General features: G+C 47.6%; 1 protein-coding gene across 1 annotated transcript in view; it reads left to right on the plus strand.

Annotated features, from left to right (window-relative positions):
• The first annotated feature begins 201 nt into the window (after positions 1-201).
• The window catches only part of unc5a (unc-5 netrin receptor A), an 86,915-nt gene continuing 66,792 nt past the window's right edge, over positions 202-20,324 (plus strand). Inside the window, exons 1-2 of the mRNA XM_076041494.1 lie at positions 202-295; positions 6,550-6,768. Coding sequence (XP_075897609.1) covers positions 202-295; positions 6,550-6,768 — 313 coding nt within the window. The remainder of the gene's footprint in view (positions 296-6,549; positions 6,769-20,324) is intronic.

A 20,324-nucleotide genomic window follows, 5' to 3' on the forward strand; every position in this document is an offset into this window, starting at 1 on the left:
ACAGTGCACTGTGCTGCTTATCACCAGCTTTTGCCGCAAACACACAAAACCTCTGACGGTGGAGGGGAGGAGGGTGGAAGAGCATTTTCACACATGCGCAGCCAATTAACACACAGATCCCTAAAATATAACGCTGTTTCACACCCCCGGCTCCCCAAAGTGATCCTCACAGGCCTCGCTTGCCATGAAAAGTGATACACAATGTTTGCAATGGTGGCAAAGGTGGGCGGACTCAGAGGCGCCCCCTCGCCCCTACCCCGCCCCAGCACCCCGCTGCGGCCGCTGCTTCAAGCAGGTGACGGCGCGAGAGTAAATAAAAGTCAACAAACCGGAATAAGCGGACGTGTAAAGCGGCAGTCGCTCAAAAAAAAAAGGTGTCGGGCTCATTAACGACGTTGTCGCCGTGCGTCATATTTGCACAACAACTCCCGTCTTTCTCAGACGCAAATTCAAAACGGGTGACGCGGTGGCGCAGTGGTTGGCGCTGCAGCCTCACACAAAGAAGGTCGCGGGTCCGATTCCGGTGTGGATTTCTGTGTGGGCTTTGCATGTTCTCCCTGTGTCTGCGTGGGTTCTGTCCGGGTTCTCCGGCTCCCTCCAAAGCTGAACTGGGAACTCCAAATTGACCGTAGGTGTGAAAATTGACCCGCAAACCCTAAGCTCGGGAGGAAGCGGGTATTGAAAATGGATGGATGGATTGGAAAAGAGGCCGAGATGGAAGGAGGAAAAGTGAAGGGAGGGAATAAAGAGAAAGAAAGATGTTGCGGTTTAATCATTCGAAGTGGCTCCCCGGTTTGAGAAGAGACGATTGATGTCGGCGGCTCGTGACAATGTGAGCCGAGCTCCCGGAGAGATGCGCACACTATCATGGAAATTTCTCTCATGAGGGTGGCGGCGGTGGTGGGCTGCAAGGCATTAGTCCGCTGATTTGATCTGCGGCGCCGCCAGATGTACGGCCCTGCATCAGCGTTACATGCTTAGCGGGCCAATTTCCTATTCATGTCCAATAGGTGGGAGGATTAAAACGCCGACATGGGCGGCAGCCGTTCCATGCATGCCAATCGCTTCCCGTGCAATCTTCGCTGCTTCCCGTCTGGCTAATTTCTGTACTCTTTTTTTTTTTTTTTTAGCTTTGTGTGTGCGCGCATGCCGTACAGGTGTGAACCCCCTGTGGGTGCGACAGTGAAGGAGTGCGCCTCGCGGTGGTGCGGCGGAGGCAGCGAGCTTGTCTCGTTGAAGGATGTGCGCCGAGATCCAGACGTATGGAGGAGTAAATATTTGCCGTCTGGGGACAAACTTGCATCAGTCAGTCGGTCGGCGCGGCAGATTATATACGACGGCGGATTGGCTTGCAATCTTTCTTCTCCCCCCCCCCCCCCCCCCCCCCCGTCGCCAATCCTGTTTCCCGCTTCCTTTAGCTGTGTTTATCCGTCCCCCAAAGGTAATGTTGTCAGAGAGGTGTTTTCTGGAGAAACACGAACGGGGACCGTGCGAAAGACGAGCGACAATCTTGCCACGCTAACGAGGCCTCTCATCCGTGATGCGGGGAAGGGAAAAAAAAAAAAAAAAAAACCCAGAATGCATTAAATTGCATTACCGCGTGAGGAAACGAGCAGAGCAAAGCACTTTTCTCAGGGTTCAGTAAAGTTTAGGTCGATAGCATTATTTCCTCGCGATTCGTTGCCTTTCTCCCCCCTCATGGCCTTTATGTTTAATATTCCAGATCATTGCTTCCAGCTTTTTTTTAAATCCATTGCAGCTGCTTAAAATGTGTCGCACACCATAAGAAAACATTTTCAGAACGCAGTTCTTATTTTTTTGGAGGGGAAAAAAAGACAAAGGATGGCAAAACATTCTGCATGTTCCCCAATCTTGTCCTTTCCACTTACTGCGCTGGCCACTGGAACGGGTGCACCTGACAGATTCCATGTTTTAATTTGCCCCGTTTCAGATTACATACACTGTAGCGCCTAATCCCGAGGCCTGTAGCTGTTTCTGCATGCAGGACAGCAGCCTGCTGCAACAAGGCCCAAGGCCGGTGTGTGTGCGTGCGTGCGCGTGTGTGTGTGCATGTGTGTGTGTGTGTGTGTGTGTGTGTGTGTGTGTGTGTGTGTGTGTGTGTGTGTGTGTGTGTGTGTGCGCGTCATATTTAAAGTAATTACCAGATAAACATGCTCAGCTCAGGAAAGCCACTTAGGCCAAGCCGAGCAACTGTGGAGGGGGAAGGAAGGAATAAAAAACACCAGCAACAGCAACAACAGCTACTGCAGCCTCCCCCACCCCCCACCCTTGACAAACTGATTGTGACACATTTGATCTAGGTTTTGTTGTTTAACGGCGTCTAAACATGAAACGGTTTCATATTCCGGATAGTAATTTTAATTGAATTAATTTCTCAGGACATTGTCAGGCGCTGACGGCGCCATAAAACACTTGTTATGGCTGCTCGCTCGTCGCCGTGATGTAAATTATGTGCGCTGATTACTCAATGATGCTTTCCTTTGGGGACATGCCGTTGTAAAAAAATTAATAAATAAAAAGAGAAAAAAATGTAATTGGCTCCAAAGGGCACGAGATGTGTTGCTGCCATAAGGGAGGAACACAAAGGAGGGTTATTTTCTCCCTGGCTATGGCTTTTATTCCCTGCTGACATCCCAATGCTGTGGTGCATTCAGCAATTCTGTTTTCCAAGAAGATAATAAAGAGTGAGTTTTAAAATTGCTTATTTTTCAAATGGCGATAATGCAAGTCGACAGTTTGCGGTTCTCCGATATGAGCAGGGGGAGTCGGGACGAGGGTCAGCACTGCCAGAGAGACTGTGTGTGTGTGTGTGTGCGCACGTGTGTGTATGTGCGCGTGCGTGTGTGTGTGTGTGCACGTCCGCATTAAAAATACACACCTGCTTTAAGGGAAGGAGAACTACAGGAAGTGACATTAAAGCAAAAAATCATTGTGAAATATCGAAGGCAGACAGTAACGGAAGACACGTCTGAGGCTTTGATGCTCAGAAAAAAAAAAAAAAATCTCATCCGTCTCTTTTCGGCCGTTGTGTTTTTTGTGGTGGATTTTGTATCTTGTTACACATCTTACAGGAACGTCAGGTTTTTGTTGTTTCTGTTTTATTTTTGTGTAAGATTTCATTTCCAAACCGATACTTTGGAGACTGTCCGACTGCGACCCCTCCTTCCCCCTCCTTCCTCCTCCTCACGGGAGTTGACATGGTCAGCTGGGCAGATGAGACGTGGGGTCAACGCTGCTGCTGCAGCGGCGGCGGCGGCAGGAGGGACTCTCTGCTGGGAATGTCACGGCTCAGTGCACGGACACCTGGTGCACCCCCCCACCCCCACACACACACACCCCAGGGTGTGTTTGTTGCGCATGTGTTAAATATTTTGGGGTCACTCAAAGGCTCCTCACACGCTTCCTTCCCTTTAATGACACTTCCTCGTCTATGACGCTGGTCTTGCTGGGCTGGGGTGGGTGGCTGGAGGGGCGGTGGGGGGGTCTGCGCACGGCGAGGCTCCATGTGAGGTGACGTCCACTGTGTCCCGGCAAACACATTCAGCATGTTGCATCAATTAAATCATCTTCACTGGCCCAACGATCAACAAGGGAGCCGTTTAAAGTCCTGTGTTTGCAATTTGTCTGCGTGTGTCTGCAAGTGTGTGTGTGTGTGTGTGTGTGTGTGTGTGTGTGTGTGTGTGTGTGTGTGTGTGTGTGTGTGTGTGTGTGTGTGTGTGTGTGTGTGTGTGCCAAATGAAGTGGCTGCGCCGCGGACGCATTCGGGGAATTAATGACGGCCTCAGCCAATTAAATTCAGTGCAATGTAATGCACTGCTTCCAGTGCTGCTGCCCGTCTATTTGATTTGTGCACTGACCTGCAAGTCGTCTGTTAAGTGGCTGATACTGGGCGTGCGCGCGCCCGTGTGTGTGTGTGTGTGTGTGTGCGTGTGTGTGTGTGTTTGCGCACGTGCACGCCGGTGACTTTGAACCACATTGTGTCGTGACAATAATCAAAGCCAATTTACCAGGCATCAGCCCTCCATTATGATCTGATATAAAGCGCTGCGTGACTGGAATGCCCTCCCATAAAACCACAATTTACTCCTCCGACAAAATGACGTGTTTAACCTCATTAACCTAAAGCGCACGCTCTTAAATCGGAGGCCTCCCCTCCCCCCAGGTTTTTTTTTTTTTGTTTTTTTTACTTTGAAATAAAGAAGTCAGAAGGAGTCAAAAGTTGAATGTGACCAAATCTGAGGTGACGTCATCGGAGGTTCGCCGCTCGGGGTTTTTTTTTTCTCACTCTCGCACTCCATCAGGTGGTCAACCTTGCAGGTGTGAAGTGAGGTGAATCCCGCCCACTTTTTTTTTTTTTTTTCTTCGCCACACCCCCCACCCCCATCTTCACGGGGGTCAGCAGGGTCGGCTAATGGGACTCTGCAGCCACAAAGCCCATTAGAAGGAGGAGGCGGAGGAGGAAGGGGAGGAGGAGGAGGAGGAGGTGCCATCATTAGGTGCAACACGTCTTTCAAACAAGTCGACCCACTGGGTCCCCCTGCTGTTTATTAGCAGTAGTTTGGGACCCCCCAAATCCCCCAGTTAGAGCAATTATACTCACCGCTCGTGATGAACTGTGGCCTTTTCCCCGAGAGGGGAGGAGAGGAGAGGGGCGGCGGATGGCGCACGCTTGCTCGCATACATAGTAAATAATGTCAGCCGTTGTTTTGAACGGGGGAGCTGCCATTTTAATGACATTCTCTCCTCGGCAAATGCGTCCCAGTGGAAAAACGCATTTGCGGGGAAAGGGGGAAGATGGAAAGGGGACGGGGAAGGGTGTCGGAGAGTGATCTATGTCATTCATTGGACACAGAACATTTACTTTTCATTAAGAGTTAAACATGTACAAGAAACATTAATGGGGTTCGACGGCGTTGGCGGTGGCGGTGGCGTGCTCGGCTGTGTCGCGGCCTGATGAATTTGTCAGTCAGCTCGACGCTCCGAATTGGAAAAAAAAAAAACAGCAGACAAAAGGAGCAACATTGCTGCAATGTGTCGGATAACACGTCTTCATCCCCGATTCCGATTGGTGCCTGGGATGCGGTGTAACGTCGACCCCCTGCCCTGAAGACCGGGCCAGAGGAGGAGAGGAAGGTCAGCGGGAGTGCCGCGGCCTCTCCCGGCGCTCTGGTAGTGACGGAGCAGGTTGTTAATGCTCCGTCTGTCAGCCGTATTGGATTCGGGAGCCAGTAAATTAATATTGCACTGCCTTTTTTTTAAAACGGGGGAGTTTGGGGGGAGTTATTTTGGGATTTACGCGTCTCCCCCCAGTGGTTTGCACTGTAAAGAGGTTATTTCCCTCTTTCTGCTCCGCTCTGCGTCAGCCCGCTATCGCTCACACAAGGCTAATATCTTCAGAGAGGGCGAGTGGAGCGGCAGTTTCAGGACGTCCAGTGCGGAATTGAGTGGCATTTATTCATTGATGTTTCATTTTTAATTTTTAATTCAAGTGAATAGATCAGTGTGAAAATAACGTTCTCGCACGGTGCGTACTTTCTTATGAATAAGGAGATTAGCTTGAAAAAAGAAAATGATTTGGAACAAGAGCTCTGGTCATGTGGCTAGCTAGATACAACCTGCCCGTCCTTCCCAGTGTGTGGGTGTGTGTGTGCGTGTGTGTCCGAGTCCGAGTGGCCTGCTGTCCCACACCGTGTGAAGTGGCCTCAGTCATTGAGAAGCGATTTATGGGCGCCGATCCGTCAGCGGTGACGCTAAAGGGGCCGTGATTAAGACTCGGAGTGAAGAGAGACGAACTCCACCGCCGGAGTCCTGCAGCTGGCCAAGGACCCGTCTCTCTCTCTCTCTCTCTCTCTCTCTCCCTCTCTCTCTCTCTCTCTCTTTAGACTTTACTTTAGACTTTACTCTAATCTGTTGGATTTATCTTTTGTATTTTCTGGGAAAAAAGACTGTAGAGAAAAAAAATAGTGATGTGAGAACAGTACATTTCAAGGGTGACAAGACCAAGCTGTCTGTCTGTCATATTCTAAGCTGATGTATCAGTATTTGTTTTATGTTTTTATGTGTGTCTTTTTGCAGTGTTTTTTTTTTTAGTTCTTTTACATTTTTACTGGTGGAACAGCTCAGGGGCTTTCTCTTGGTGCTACTACATGTACATCAACACCATCTTCATCTGCTTTCTCTCTCTACATATATATATATGAATCTCAGTTTACCAGGAATGCTCTGGATGCTTAACTCTCAAATGAAGCAAAGCAAACCCTGAATCAAATTTAGTTGAAGAAGCAACGTGGAGCGCAGTAGGTGGTCATTGGATGACGTCACATGGCTACTGCAATAGAATCAGAGGCAAACAAACCCAGGAGAGAAGAATCCAGGGAATACTGTCAAGAATGACCGTTACTCTTTTGTTATGTGAATTTGTCCATTAAATGCAAATTAAAATGTCTTATGTAAACACATATATCTCAACGTTGCTCTAAAATCCCATCTCTCTCTCTATTTCTCCCTCTCTCGTCCCCTGAAAACAAGGCTCGGAGCACGCCCCGGCCACCGCCACCCTCCCCGCCGCCTTCTCCGACCTGCTGCCTCACTTCCTGGTGGAGCCGGAGGACGAGTTCATCGTCAAGAACAAGCCGGTGATGCTGATGTGCCGCTCCACGCCGGCCACGCAGATCTACTTCAAGTGCAACGGCGAGTGGGTCCACCAGGACGACCACCTGATCGAGCGCACCGTCGACCCCGCAACAGGTTCGTCCAGGAAAATCCAAATAGATTCACTTTAAAGTGACGCTGATTTTAAATTTTTTGATTTCAATTTTTAAAATCCGAGCCGGTCGGTGTTGTTTCTCCATCTCGCTGCTGATGTGTGACTCATATGACTCCGCACATCAGCGTCTGCACGCGCGGGGGGGAGCAAGCTTAGCAATTGGTCCTTGATTACTGAGCTCCATCAGGCTCTTTGCTCATCATTGCCTCTATTTAGCCTGCCACTCTCGAAATAAGTACATTGGTTTCAAGCTCGGAAATCTGCTCCATCACCTTGGAGACCTGTTTGTTTTTCTCTTGTGTTTGCGCCGCAAACACCCCCTCAACGCCACCCCCGCCCATCGCCCACCCCCGCCGACTCCGCCATCAGTGTCATAAACGCGCTGCGGCTGATGACTTGCGGCGCCGCGCCGATTGGCAGGTGCGACCCGCTCGTCGCCAGCTCGACAAATGATTGGGAACCAGACCCGAGAAGAAGAGAAAAATATGCAGCAGAACAAACACATTTGGATTTTTAACCTCAATTAGAAAGAAAATGTCTAAGATAATGATATGTATTAGTGTTCGTTGTCCATCTCATCTGACAAAAGCAACAAATTCTGCTTTCAAATTTTTTCCATCCAGATTTAACCTCCCACACCACGTGGCTTTTTTACGAAATCCGAATATGTTTTTTTTTCACGTGTTTTCCTCCCCTCCGGTTTGGGCAAAGCTTTGCGATGCCGATGCTGAACTCGGGTGAACTCTCTGTTACACCGAGAGCAAACCAATCGGATCTTTTGCCGCCAGCCGAGCCACGACGCGGCGGCTCGAGGCCACCTGTCGGGGTGAGTGGCAGCATTAGACATGCCTCAGCAGCCCGCGGCGAGCTGCTGCGTCTTTTAACTAAACTCTCAGCGAAAGCCAGTCAGGAATGAAGAGAAAAAAAACACAGGTTTTCCACTGAGAAAAGCTTTTGTGGTCTTTTTAGTCTCATTAGAAGTATGAGAAGATATATATATATATAGACCATATATATAGAAGAATTCCTTATATTTGTCCCTTTAAATGCAACTTGCAACAGTCAGTTCCTGCTGTAGAGCCACAACTGGCTGGAAGGAAGTCAAAGTGTTTTGTTTTCAGGATGGCAAGATGGATGTGTGAGAGTTCCGCCTGTCCAACTGTCATGCAGAGTTAGCAGTTGAAAATTAGTTTCCAGCTGCTCGTCGAGCACAAGGACATTAATGGAAGTTAACAGTACTTCAGTGAAAGGCAATTCGGACCACATACAAACAAGAGTCTCCTTGTTTCAGTGTTTTGTAACTGGGACATTTTCCAATTGTTTTTTGCTGGGCGCTCATAAATAAGGAAAAGACAACATTTTGGCAAAATTTGAAAATATTTTACGTCTCTGGATTTCTATCCATCATTGTTTTCAGCTATCTTCTTATATCTGCCCTCTAGATTGTAGAATTGTTGGCCATATTCTCCTTAGGTTTGGATTGATAGTACCGTTGTTTCTGCCATTGTCCGCTTTCGTGTTATGACCACGACCGTGCACAGCCCCCTGTGTTGCTGCCATTCACGGCGGGGTCCGTCCTTGAATGCGGGAGTTAATTTCAGGTTCATGGCCTTGTTGAAAAACGACAATAAACGGGTGAGAATTGTTAATTAGAGTTCCTGTTTGGAGAAAAGACAAAAAGTGAAGGCACAGGGGAGCGCTTGTGTATCCAGAATATTAAAAGGAGGGATTGTCAGGGAGTCGACGGCGATAAAATTTGATCAATTCCCAACGCTGCCGTGGCAATAACGGTTGTGCCGCGCTCCTCCCAGTTGTTGAAGCTGCTGGTGCAGATTGAAAGCGCTGCCAATACCAACAATCCTTTGAGGGTTTCCTTGAGTGAAATTGCTGAATAATTGATTCAAATCTACTTGTTACGAGTGCTGATCCCCCCCCCCCATCCCCCCGCTCCCTGACACAGACATGTGTTGACACGCATTTGTTTTGAGGTTGCAGTCTGCTTTCCTCAGATAAACTCTGATTTCAAAAAAGATATGGAAATGAGGAAACAGCTCGCAGTCCTTGAGGCAGCAGGTTAACAGCAGGTTTTCTTTCTTCTGACCTTCTGCCATGTATACACTGAGGAACGCACACACACACACACACACACACACACAAACACAAAGATGCGGATTGATTAATTGGTCTGCCGAATAATTAGCCAGACCAACAATTTTGATATCATCCACTACGGAAAATGCCAGCAATTGTAAAGCTGGGAAAAAATAAATTAGAGCTGACTCGATTAAATCACTCAAATAGATTATTTTAATTATTTGATGACAATTTTCCTGGATCAAAGCTGCCTGTAAACATTGGTTCTGCCGTTGTGCTTCTCATGGACCTTATGTACATGATGGCAGGTAAGATACAGGACAGACAGTCTTTTATTTATCCTTTTACTTTTTATACGTTTTTCGAATTGAACCCAAGAAAGTAATCGTATGTAAAACGTATCAATGTGTTAGTTCAAGGAGAAGCCAAATGCATTTAAAATGAAAGAGCTTCTATTTTTGCATTATGCAAAGAAATTCACCCTTTTAATATTAAGTGTGCACGATAAATATCGGGCCGATATCAGGAATTATGTAGTCATACCGATAAAATCCGATAATATTAAAAAAATAGCTCAGATATGAAAGCTTCAGTCAATATTGCAAAGATCGGCAGTGCTGTGTTGTAGTTGGGTTCGGGTGAGAAAATCAAGCGCTCCCTTTCTCCATGGATGTCCTACCTGTGCCGTAAACGAACAGCCTTTTACCACCGTTGAAGATAAGGGCTTTTGTCAGCTAGTAAACCACTCGGAGGCGAGGTTTATACTTCTGAGCTGCTGCTATTTTTTCGGATGTGTTTGCCAGCAAAATGTGCTGCGATTGCCTCATTCTTGCATACACTGATCGATGGAAATAAGGACATAAGCTTCACGACTGATATGTGGACATGTAATGTTAGCCCTGTAAGCTTGCTAGGTCTGACAGCGCAGTGGCTTGAAAAAACACACACTGTGCGTCCCTTGTTAATGTTATAGACAATAAATGGGATGTTGTCTGTAAACAGCATTCTGGCAGGTCGTGACATTGAGCCTAGTTGCAGTAAACTCTCAGCCACGACGTTCAATCCAACCCAGTCCTTCTGTCCTTCCCCGGTGGTCAAAACCAGTAATGCATGCAACCCTCCCACTGCGACAAATCAGATGATTCTTCTGCATGTGAGACACGTGTCGTCGTCGCCGTTTTGATCGTCTCTGGATTCCACGCTGCTGCGCGGCGAAACATGGAGCACATCCATCAACTCCTGGTTTCGTCACAGAGCTCGTCGCGGCCCATAAACTCGCGGCTGGGTTTATTTGGAGCGCCGCGTCGCCAAAACGCTGCTCCGTCGACTTTTAACGATGATGGACCGTTTTACTGGTCCGTCTCGTCTCAGTCAGCATTTGTTTGTCACTGCAGCCAAACCCTGCCCTGCCTTTGGACGCCCTGCAAAGTTCTAAAGCCCTTCGCCCTCCTCCCCTGCCTCCCCTCCCTCTGCTCCCTCATCCCTTTGATGAGAAATGTGTCATATATGGTGGCGCGCGGCTCTGAAGGACGCCGGCTCGTCCAGAGGTATAGCCGCTCCAAGGTAGCCTCATCGATCCCTCAAACCCCCGTGCTGTTTAATGTCAGCGCTACCCGGAGGAGTTTACTGATGGCTCCCTCTAATCCTCTCCCCCTCTCCAAAGAAACATGTGAGGAAATGATCCGACTGCTGCCAGCGTGTGTGTGTGTGTGTGCGTGTGTGTGTGTTGGCACGGTGCAGGATTTGTCAGGCCGTTCTCTCACCCCGGTCGTCACAGTCACACCGGGCTCGCAAACACGTACCTGTTGCCAAGCAACTGCGTCACACCGCAAGCTGGCCGATATCGACTTAAAGCCCAGAGGGGGGAGAAGGTGGGGGGGCGGGGGGGGCTCGGAGATTTACCCGACTTTGACGAAAATTGATTGACAATTCATACCCAGTCTCGACGGTGATAAATCACCCTCCCCAAATATAGCCTCTCCAACAAACTTCCCACCAGCGAAAAATCTCCCACCTGACTCCTGCGTCTGTGACCCCCAGGGGGCGCCTCGCACCGACTCAAATCCACGCTACCAATAGGCCGATTTGTTAATATTCGGCGCCCCGCACGGATCAGCCACAAGGATTCCGTGTTTCATTGCCTCCCTTTTATTTTTGTTCATCCTTGTCGGTGGCGAATTGGAGAAAACAAAACTTCACAAAGTTTCTTTTTTTTGTTCGTTTGGTTTGTGCAACTACAGAAATGACACAGTTGATCACGTTCCAAAATGGTGGCTACTTATATGTAAAACAAAATTAGTGGATTAATGCCGCCGGCTTGTTTTTAAATGTCTTGCAGTTACTTCGTAAATTTCCAAGAAACACAGATTTTTTTCCCCCCGCAAATTCAATTTGTCTAATTGCTTTGGAAAAGGTCTGTCAAACCCCGAAGGCGCTCGCTTTTTGTCCTCCACTGATGTTGCCTTTTTTGTCATCACTTCAACGTGGTTAGAGTGGAAGGGTGGAAAAAAGGAAAACGCTCATTCAACCTTTATAGATCCATCAAGAACGGGAAAGCCACAATTTTACAGTAAAAACAACATAGTTTTTATGTAATTTAAACATAATCTGAGCCAAATTGGACGTGCACTTATAGCTAACGAGCGGCTAAAGTGAAAGCGGCACAGTTTTGGCCTCTTGTGCAGCCCAAATTTAGTGTCATTGTGTCTAAAAGAGCTACTACAGAGACGATCGCAGCATCAAAGATTGAGATGAATCGCAGACCAGCGACACAGTCGGATTCATCTCCGAGAGCCGAGCCGCACTTCTCATGTCTTCAAACGGGGGCTGAGCGCCGCTCTTAGCCAGCCTGTGGCTCGAGACAATGTGTGGCCGCCGCTGCTCGTGCATAAAGAAACAAATCATCTCTGGGCGCCGACTGAATACATCAGCTCCTAATTCATCAATCAAGACGTTCGGACGCGTCGGCTTCACCTCCTGCTTTGAATGCGAAGCCGCACTCGGTCACTCGTGCATTTTTCCGATTGACTTGTGCCGCCTAATGAAGCCGAGCACGTTCGTTTCCGCCAGCCGCTGTCATGAAAGACAAACAACTGATCCGTGTTTCCGCTGCCTGAGCCCGAGCTGAAATGCAAACCCGCTTGATTTCCAAACGCCGCCACCGCCAGCGACGCTCTGGATGCAACCTTTCGTCTGCTGCCAACGTCGCCTGGGCTGCAAATGTCGAGGGGGTGGCGGGGGGGTGGGGTTGAGGTGGGAGGGGATTCCCACCAGCCTAATGACTCCTGTCCACGATTCCATTAATAAATGATATGAGAGCAGCAGCGTGGAAGCGGGATCAATATCCTGCCTTCAGCAGCAGAAACGTTTGAAATCTCAATTTCCAAACATGTAAACGGTGGAATCAAAAGAAAGCCCAAAAAATATATATATCAGCGATGATGATTAAAAGGTTGATAAGTAAACAAAAAAAAAATATCATGGAGTAGAAAGAAGTCAAAACTCATGCACTCAAACCCCCCTCAAACGTGCCGCGGCTGTTTAAATTATTGATCACGGAGTCTCGGAGTTCAGCAGTCAGTCTCCTCCCCCGGTGGGGGGACTAGCCAGGGCATTTCTTAAAATTAGTAAGCGAGTGGAGTCTGAAGCGCAGACGCGTCGCGGCGAAACATGACATGTGAATAACAGGCCCGGACGTGAACTCTGCCCTCGCAGGACGGCTCTGTTTGTCGGAGCTGATTCAGCGCCGGGACGACCGGAAGGCTGCAGAGTTACGGCTGCAAAGTGACGGTTCTTTCACACACACTCGCACACGCACACACACACGCACACACACACACACACAAACGTGCACGCAAAGCAAAGGCCCACTCGCCTCGGAGCGAAGCTCCTTTTCGAACGCGGCAGAGGAACAGAGACGGTTCGTCCTTCCTCCTTCTGATGTCAATGGCTGCTATCGATCCGTCCTTCAGTCCACTGGCTCTCGTTACTCGTCCTCACTAACTTATCTCAGGTGTTACGGCTGCGACCGTGAGGCTCCCCCGCCGCCGCCGCCGCCGCCACCACCACCCACCCCCCGCCTCGGATCTCAGCTACTTTTTTTTTTTTCCTCCCGCGGAGAAGCGGGAGACGTCTGTCGGGTGCTAACACAGACGTCTCCCAGCCTCCGGACAAATCAGTGCTGACAGTGTGTTTGGCCAGAATTAGGAGATTCTCCTGCACTATGATTTCTCATCAGGCACATAATGAGGGGAAGGGAGATTGGCGTTTGAGCCCGGGGATTGTTGTAGTGGGGCCAGACTGATTTGATTTGTGTTTGCATTTCATCTGCACCGGCGTTGATGGAAATGATTTGGATGGCGGCGGCGCTGTCACCTCTTCCTCCTCCTCCTCCTCCTCCTCCTCCTCCGCCGAGCCGAGACGAGACGAGCGAGTCAAGTCCGTCAGGTGGAAAATATGTGCGTTTCACATCCCGGTTTTCAATGAACCTCGACAGCGGCCTTTATAAAGATTGGGGGAGATTATATTTTCTTTGTTGATTGAACCGGATGCTGACAAGGTTTTCGACAATGAAAGCGAGAGATGATGATGGGGAAGCGGGGACACACACACACACACACACTCAGACACATTTCCCTTCTACTTGATGAAAGCAAATTTTTTGCGAGTTTGAGGTAGAATCAAATACAGCGAAATAAACTTTTTTTTTTCATAATATTGCTTCCAGTTAAAAACCCTTCTTATCCCTCCTCCCTGGGGGTGTATCGGCATCAGCTCCTGTCCTCTGTCAATCTTTCCCAGCCTTAATACCAGCTGTGACGTCCTCTGTAAATCTTTTAAAGCCATCTATCGCTGTCCGCGAATAACTAATAATGTGTTGGGCACGGCGGGGGCCGAGCCACCCGCCCACGTCCCACCCGCCTTCCCCCCAACCTCTTCCTGTCTGCAAAGCCCCACACGGATTCATTTGTATAAAATATGTCTTTGCTGATTGACCAGATCGTGGAATTGCCATGTGATGACATATTTCATTCCTGATATGTGAGGGTGGGATGAGCCGGGGCTTAGCTGGAATGATCTGCAACCTTTATTTTAATACCTGCCGACTTATCCGTGGTATTAAAGCAACCAATCACCTCCCTTGCGCCGGTGTCCCCACCCCTCCCCCCAACCTCCCTCCCCCTCCACTGCTGCTGCGTCGCGCATTTTCTCCCCCTTATGTTTTCACAGTGCTGGATTGGTGAACACCATTGATGCTGCTGTGATTATAAGTACATGTTTGCAGTCACAGGGTTGTTATTACTTTTGTTTTTAGGTTCCAAAATGAGCAGAAATTTACTCTGCTAATGTTTTCTGATTATGAGTGTTTTTGTCCTGTAGCTAAAATGAGGAAAGTCCACTGTTTAGTTATTTTGTTTTCTCTGCCCTTTGAGACCAGTGCGCGCTTTAAGGCAGCCCTTTGTGATGTCACAAAGGTACTACAAAGCATCAGTTTCTGCAGGAGCTTGTATAAAAATATGGTGTTTTTTTGCACTTCTGCAGTTATTTATTTTTTTACATAAATATACAGCACAAATATGATTAAGTGTGCAAGTCTGCTCCACTCGATGAAAGATAAAAGTCTGAAAATGCTGCGTCATGGGACCTTTAACCCCAATTAAATTTTGGTTAAAGTCGTCCAGCGCCGAATGTCTCGCTATGTCGTTCCGTCCAAATCCAAGCGAGTTCAGGACGGACTCTAAGTGGTGCCGTCGCCAGACAACAGTGATTAAACATGACCTTTAATGGAATATTGATGAACAGTCTTCCTGCAATTTAAGCAAAATCTGATAGGCCTCCGAGCGGCGACATAATGAACGGCGGGGAAAGAGGAGAACAGGGAGGCAGGAGACGGGCTGGGGGGGGCAGGCGAGGTCCTAAATGGGTAAAATGGCCTCAACCACCTGCTAAGCATCGATCAGCAGCCGAGGGGACTAATTGATAATACATTATCAGCCGAGTCCTCATCATAGTCCTTTTATATCACTCTGTCCTTGGTTCCCGGGGCGGATCGGGGGGGGTGGGGTGGGGGGGTAGTTTGTGGCAGCGAAGCACTGAAAAACAGATGGCAAGGTGAATTGTTCCCGCGACACATCTGCCATCTTGTTCTATTAGGCTTCTCAGGCGGGTCAGCCCAGTGTGTGTGTGTGTGTGTGTGTGTGTGTGTGTGTGTGTGTGTGTGTGTGTGTGTGTGTGTGTGTGTGTGTGTGTGTGTGTGTGTGTGTGTGTGCGTGCGTGCGTGCGTGCGCGCGCGCGTGTGTGTGTGTGTGTGCGTTGGAGGCGGGCCAGTTCAGAAATCAAAGCTGCACACCTCAAACTGAGACGGCAGCCAGGATTTAAATGAGGCCGGTGTGTGTCTGTGTGTTTGCAGTCTGCAGACAGTGGTTGAGCTCTTCACAGCAGCGGGAGGGTTGAAGTTGCACATTTAAGAAGAAAAAAACAAGCAGCTGTGCAGACTGAGGCCACGTGCCTTCCTTGTGTCGCCTTCCTTCTTTTCCAGGAGCACGCAGCCCTGTCGCGTTCTGTCGAGGCCGATCTCAGCATGCCAGAATTCACAATTTCAAATACTCGCCGCAATTAGACAGGCAAAAAGTGAAGGATAATTGCCGTTTGTCAAACCACGGCGGCGCCAGACCCACCCAACCCCTCTCCCCCGCCGCCACGCAGCCTTTTGTCGTCCCACCGCAACACAACACAACACAACTCAACTCAACATGCCCCACGTCGGCCTTTCACCACAATCATTTCCACGTTGACTATTCAACTTGCTTCTCTCCCTAACAGTCATTTCGAGGCTGCACTTGGGATTTTTTTTTTCTTTCTCTTCTTTCCACGGTCCGTGGTTGTGGAACGTGCACTTTGAAAAAAAGCTCCGAACAATTACTTTGAAAGAGGCTTCACGCGGGATGGCGCATATTTGCCAATTCGTAGCCTCACGGTCGGACGGAACGTTGCGCGACAATAGCAGCTTTACATCTGCGGCCATGCATCCTTGACAGAATGGCGTATTTCAAGCCTTTGATACGAACGCTGCTACGCGGGGCAGATTGTGCACCGGCCTTGTGTGACGCAAAACAAACGATGCGCCTGGCGGTGCCTCCATGTTGCTGACGTGGAATTTAATTTCTGGTGCAGAGCCGTCACACATCAACGCCTCCATAATGTCCAGTCAGTGTTCCCCATCAAATGCACTGCTGAAGATCTGGATCTGGTCCCCCGGCGGGCGCTGCGCGGCGGCTGTCTGCTGCTCCTCCGCGGTGGGCGGGGCCGAACCCTCCCAGCTAATTTCACTGTACACACGCCACCGCCGCTGAGGCTGGCTGTCCTGAGCTATTCTGGTCTCCAGTCATTATTTGACTTTTTCCTCCAACTGCCTTCCAAGTGAAAGACTGCGAGCGGTGAAGTGGGAGTTTTCCGTGTCAATCATCACCTGGATGGAGTTTGTACAAAAATAGTGGAGCTGCTGCTGCTGTTGTTAGCCAGAAGGGAGACGACTGCTAAATAGTCCACGGAGATGTTTCATAGGCAACCAGCCTCAGTGAATGACAGTTGATGCTTTATGTGTGCATTTGTGTGTGTGTGTGTGTGTGTGTGTGTGTGTGTGTGTGTGTGTGTGTGTGTGTGTGTGTGTGTGTGTGTGTGTGTGTGTGTGTGTGTGTGTGTGTGAGAATTTGGCCCCAAGGATACTCTCAGTGTAGGTGTTTTACACACAACTCGAACAAACATCAGCTGCTGCTCTATTTCTTTGGGAGCTGGAGTCTGTGAGTCGTTCTGGGAGTGGGGCAGCGACACAGTGAAGAGGCCGTCGTGCTTTTGCAAGGAAAAAAATAACTCTCTTCTCCTCATATAACGCTGTTACGAAAAAAAAAAGGAACACAAGTTATAGTCTATGGAGGCCACGTGCCTTCCTTGTGTCGCCTTCCTTCTTTTCCGGGAGCACGCAGCCGAGGTCGAGGCCGATCTCAGCGTGCCAGAATTCACAATTCACAATTTCAAATACTCGCCGCAATTAGAAAAAAAAAGGCACACAAGTTATAGTCTATGGAAGGCACAACAAATAACAGGTGTGTTGCTGGTGAAGCAGCACATGGCAACACACAAGGCAAGGCTCCTTGAAACATTTTTTTCATTTTGACCTCACAATGTTTAGGGGTCATTACAAAAAAATCAGCATCGACTGCTGTTGTATTACCTCCCACTTGGTGTCACATCTTTCAAATACAAGTTGTGGTGTCAAGGTGAGATTCACAAAAACCCAGAGCAGCTCCGCGTTCAGGGCCGCCGTGGACGGTTGCTGATTTACAAGTTGACGTGCTCTTTAAGGAAATAGAAATGCTTGTTTTTGGTTATTTATTTCTTAGTAATTGCATCCAACTAAAATCCAAGCATATGAAGACGAGATGAACAGAATTCATTTGAAAGTATGTTTCTTCTGTTCCATTTCATGCCAGTAGATTAATAATTATATGATTAATTATTATTAAATATTTCACATTATGTCTTTACCTGGAACCTTCATTCATTTTTTTTTTTTTTTAATTTGTTGAAATTTTCATTTTTTCCCATTATTTCTATGGTCCATAGTCTCCACTGTTAATAAGGTTACTCTGTCACATGTAATTTTAATGTGATTTAGGATAATGGGGAAATGTTCTTGTCACTGTTTTAGGTTTTAGACAGCCGGATGTTCACTGTGGAAGTGGAACAAAAAAGAAAATGAAACGTAATGAAGCAAATTGGGAAATTGGCTAATTCCATCAGCAAATATATCAAAAAACATCAAAACATGAATGTTGATTCATTTCTGCATGTCAAGTGACACTGATGAAAACCAACTCCCGGAGCTGGTGACATTCAGCACCACATGATGCTGCTGTGACAGCGGGGCCCTTGAAATGTTTTTCGGGGAAACATTTTAGATTAAACACAGTTTGTCTCAGCCTCTGCAAATACAAGTTTACACTCTAAAGCCGCGTATAAACAACTTTCACAAGTCCTGCCTCTCTTAGCCACGGGTCAAATGAGAGACACGGATGCAAAGAAAAGGTGCCCTCAGTTTGATGAGGAAAGTATTTCTGTGTAACCATGATCAACATTTTTTTTTTGTGCAGTCGGAAAGGTCGCTTCCAGATTGTTAGCAGCACCGCATTCAAAAGGCAGTTCTTTTCATAACCTGAGGTCTTAATGTTAACAAGCACAACAACAACAAAAAAGTTTTCCCAACAACATTTGTTGCCCGAGAGACATTTGAGATGCTGTGTGACATTTTTCACACGTTTCATCAGAGCGTTAGCTTTCAGCTGACCCGCCTGCAGCCTGAGCCTGGTCGCCCAGTAGAAATGTCTTCTTCTGAAAAATGTGAAAGTGTCGAGAGGATAAAAGTACATTTTTGCAGTGTTGTACGTGTTTTTAACAGTCCTTGAGTTTTAAAGCCCGAGTTCCAAAGAGGAGGGAGACACAAAGCAACAGCAAAAAGGGAATGGAATTTTATTACAAGTCAAATTAAAATCTATTGTTGCTTTAAAGATGTAGAATCTATCAGCAATGAAAGTGAGGATCATCCTCGTATAACACTCTATTTTGAAATAGGCTTCAAAATGAAATGAATGTTTACCATGGGGGTGTACCATCCGAGGTGACTCATGATTCCATTAAATTACAATTCATTGCGTTAAGATTTGATTATCCACCAATCATCACTGTAATTGCAGTCATTGTTGTCATCAAGATTGTTGTGCTTATTTCCTTTTATCCCCAGACAGAATTTCTTTTCTCACTCTGTGAGCTACCTAATACTTTTAAAGATGGTATATAAAGTAAACATACAAACGTACCTGTATTACCTTTTATTTACCAGAGCGCCAAATATTGTCTGCACATTTTCCACATCAAAAGCTGGCCTCATTTTTTTTTTTTTTTTTTTTTCTTTTAACCAAAGCCCTGAGCTGTTTTCATCGGTTGCTGCAGATCTTGTACCAAAAATAACAATTAGCTTGTTCAGCTTATTCAGTAATCATAGATAACAACTTCAAAATTTCCTAAGGAAAAAAAAACTTCTTTTAAAGAAAACCTGCAGCTGTTTTTCACCGATTCCTGTGAGTCTAATGCATCCCTCCATTTCTATTACGACTCCACCTGCACTCAGGGTCGGAGGAGAAGATCGCAGCTGTGTTTGGGCGAGAGCGGTGCGGACGAGACTCTGGTTTATCTTATCTGTGTGTTACGCACAATGAAAAACGATACATTTTGAACCTCTGCGAATCGGCATTGAATCGTCACCTTTCGGACGGCGATGAATCACAATGAATCACCGCCTCTTTTTTTCTTTTTTGATGGACTTCTCAGCTCGGTGCTCTGTTAAACGCTCGCCTCATTTCGCTGCGGGTTCCTCCCTCGCGATTAACACCTCTGGATTCGGTGTCGTGCGGTCGGACGTGTCGACCGCGTGCATCCGAGAGAAAGAAAGAGAGGATGAGGAGAGAGAGGGAGGGGGGAGGAGGAGGAGGGCTGCGGCGGCGCTGCACGTGTCAGAGGAGAAAAAAAACAACATTTTCTTTCTCCCCTCCCTTTCACCAGTGCGAGTGCTCAATGAGGCGTGCTGACAACGAGGCCCGCAGTCCTGCTCTGGGAGCCATCAGGATGCAATCTGGAGGATTTCATGTGATTCGGATTAATAATTAATTTGTTCAGGTTAAATTTGTTTCCCAGCGATGCGCGTTCACGCTGTTGTTTCCTTTTTTTTTTTTTTCCTCCGCCGTCTTCTGTCTTTGCAAAGAGCCGATGAAGGCAGCATGTTTTTAAAGAGCAGAGCAGCACACGCCCCGCATCATTTATTCACTTGATAAATAACAAGAGTGAAAGCGGATTCTTTGCTTTCTTTAAAAAGGCTGTTTGGGTGTTTTGGGTGTTGTTGCTGTATTTTGCCACTCTTAAGGCGAACGTCCCCACCAGTTCCTTTGAATTAAAAAATAAATCAGTTTCTCGTACTGGCCACAATCCATGATCAAATTGAAACGCAGATTATTTTTCTAATAGTCTGATCTGCCAAAGGCACACACTGGACTTTTTATCCAGATCACAAGACCAGACAGCAGTGTTGTTTGTCGAGAGAGAGAGAGAGAGAGAGAGAGAGAGAGAGAGAGAGAGAGAGAGAGAGAGAGAGAGAGAGAGAGAGAGAGAGAGAGAGAGAGAGAGAGAGAGAGAGAGAGAGAGAGAGAGAGAGAGAGAGAGAGAGAGAGAGAGAGAGAGAGAGAGAAAAATCTCCCAGACCCGTGATAAGATATCATCTCAATGTAAACACATAAACACAGCAGGCTGATTTCAACTGAGAAATCTTGCTCATCCATCTTGCTTAAAGTCCACTAGAAATCATCTTCAGACTCGCACCGTCATGGTTTCCACGTCC

The sequence above is a fragment of the Nelusetta ayraudi genome, unplaced genomic scaffold (genome assembly GCF_046127955.1).
Source record: "Nelusetta ayraudi isolate G7.1 ecotype Tasmania unplaced genomic scaffold, CSIRO-AGI_Nayr_v1 ptg000068l, whole genome shotgun sequence".
Taxonomy (NCBI): Eukaryota; Metazoa; Chordata; class Actinopteri; order Tetraodontiformes; family Monacanthidae; genus Nelusetta; species Nelusetta ayraudi.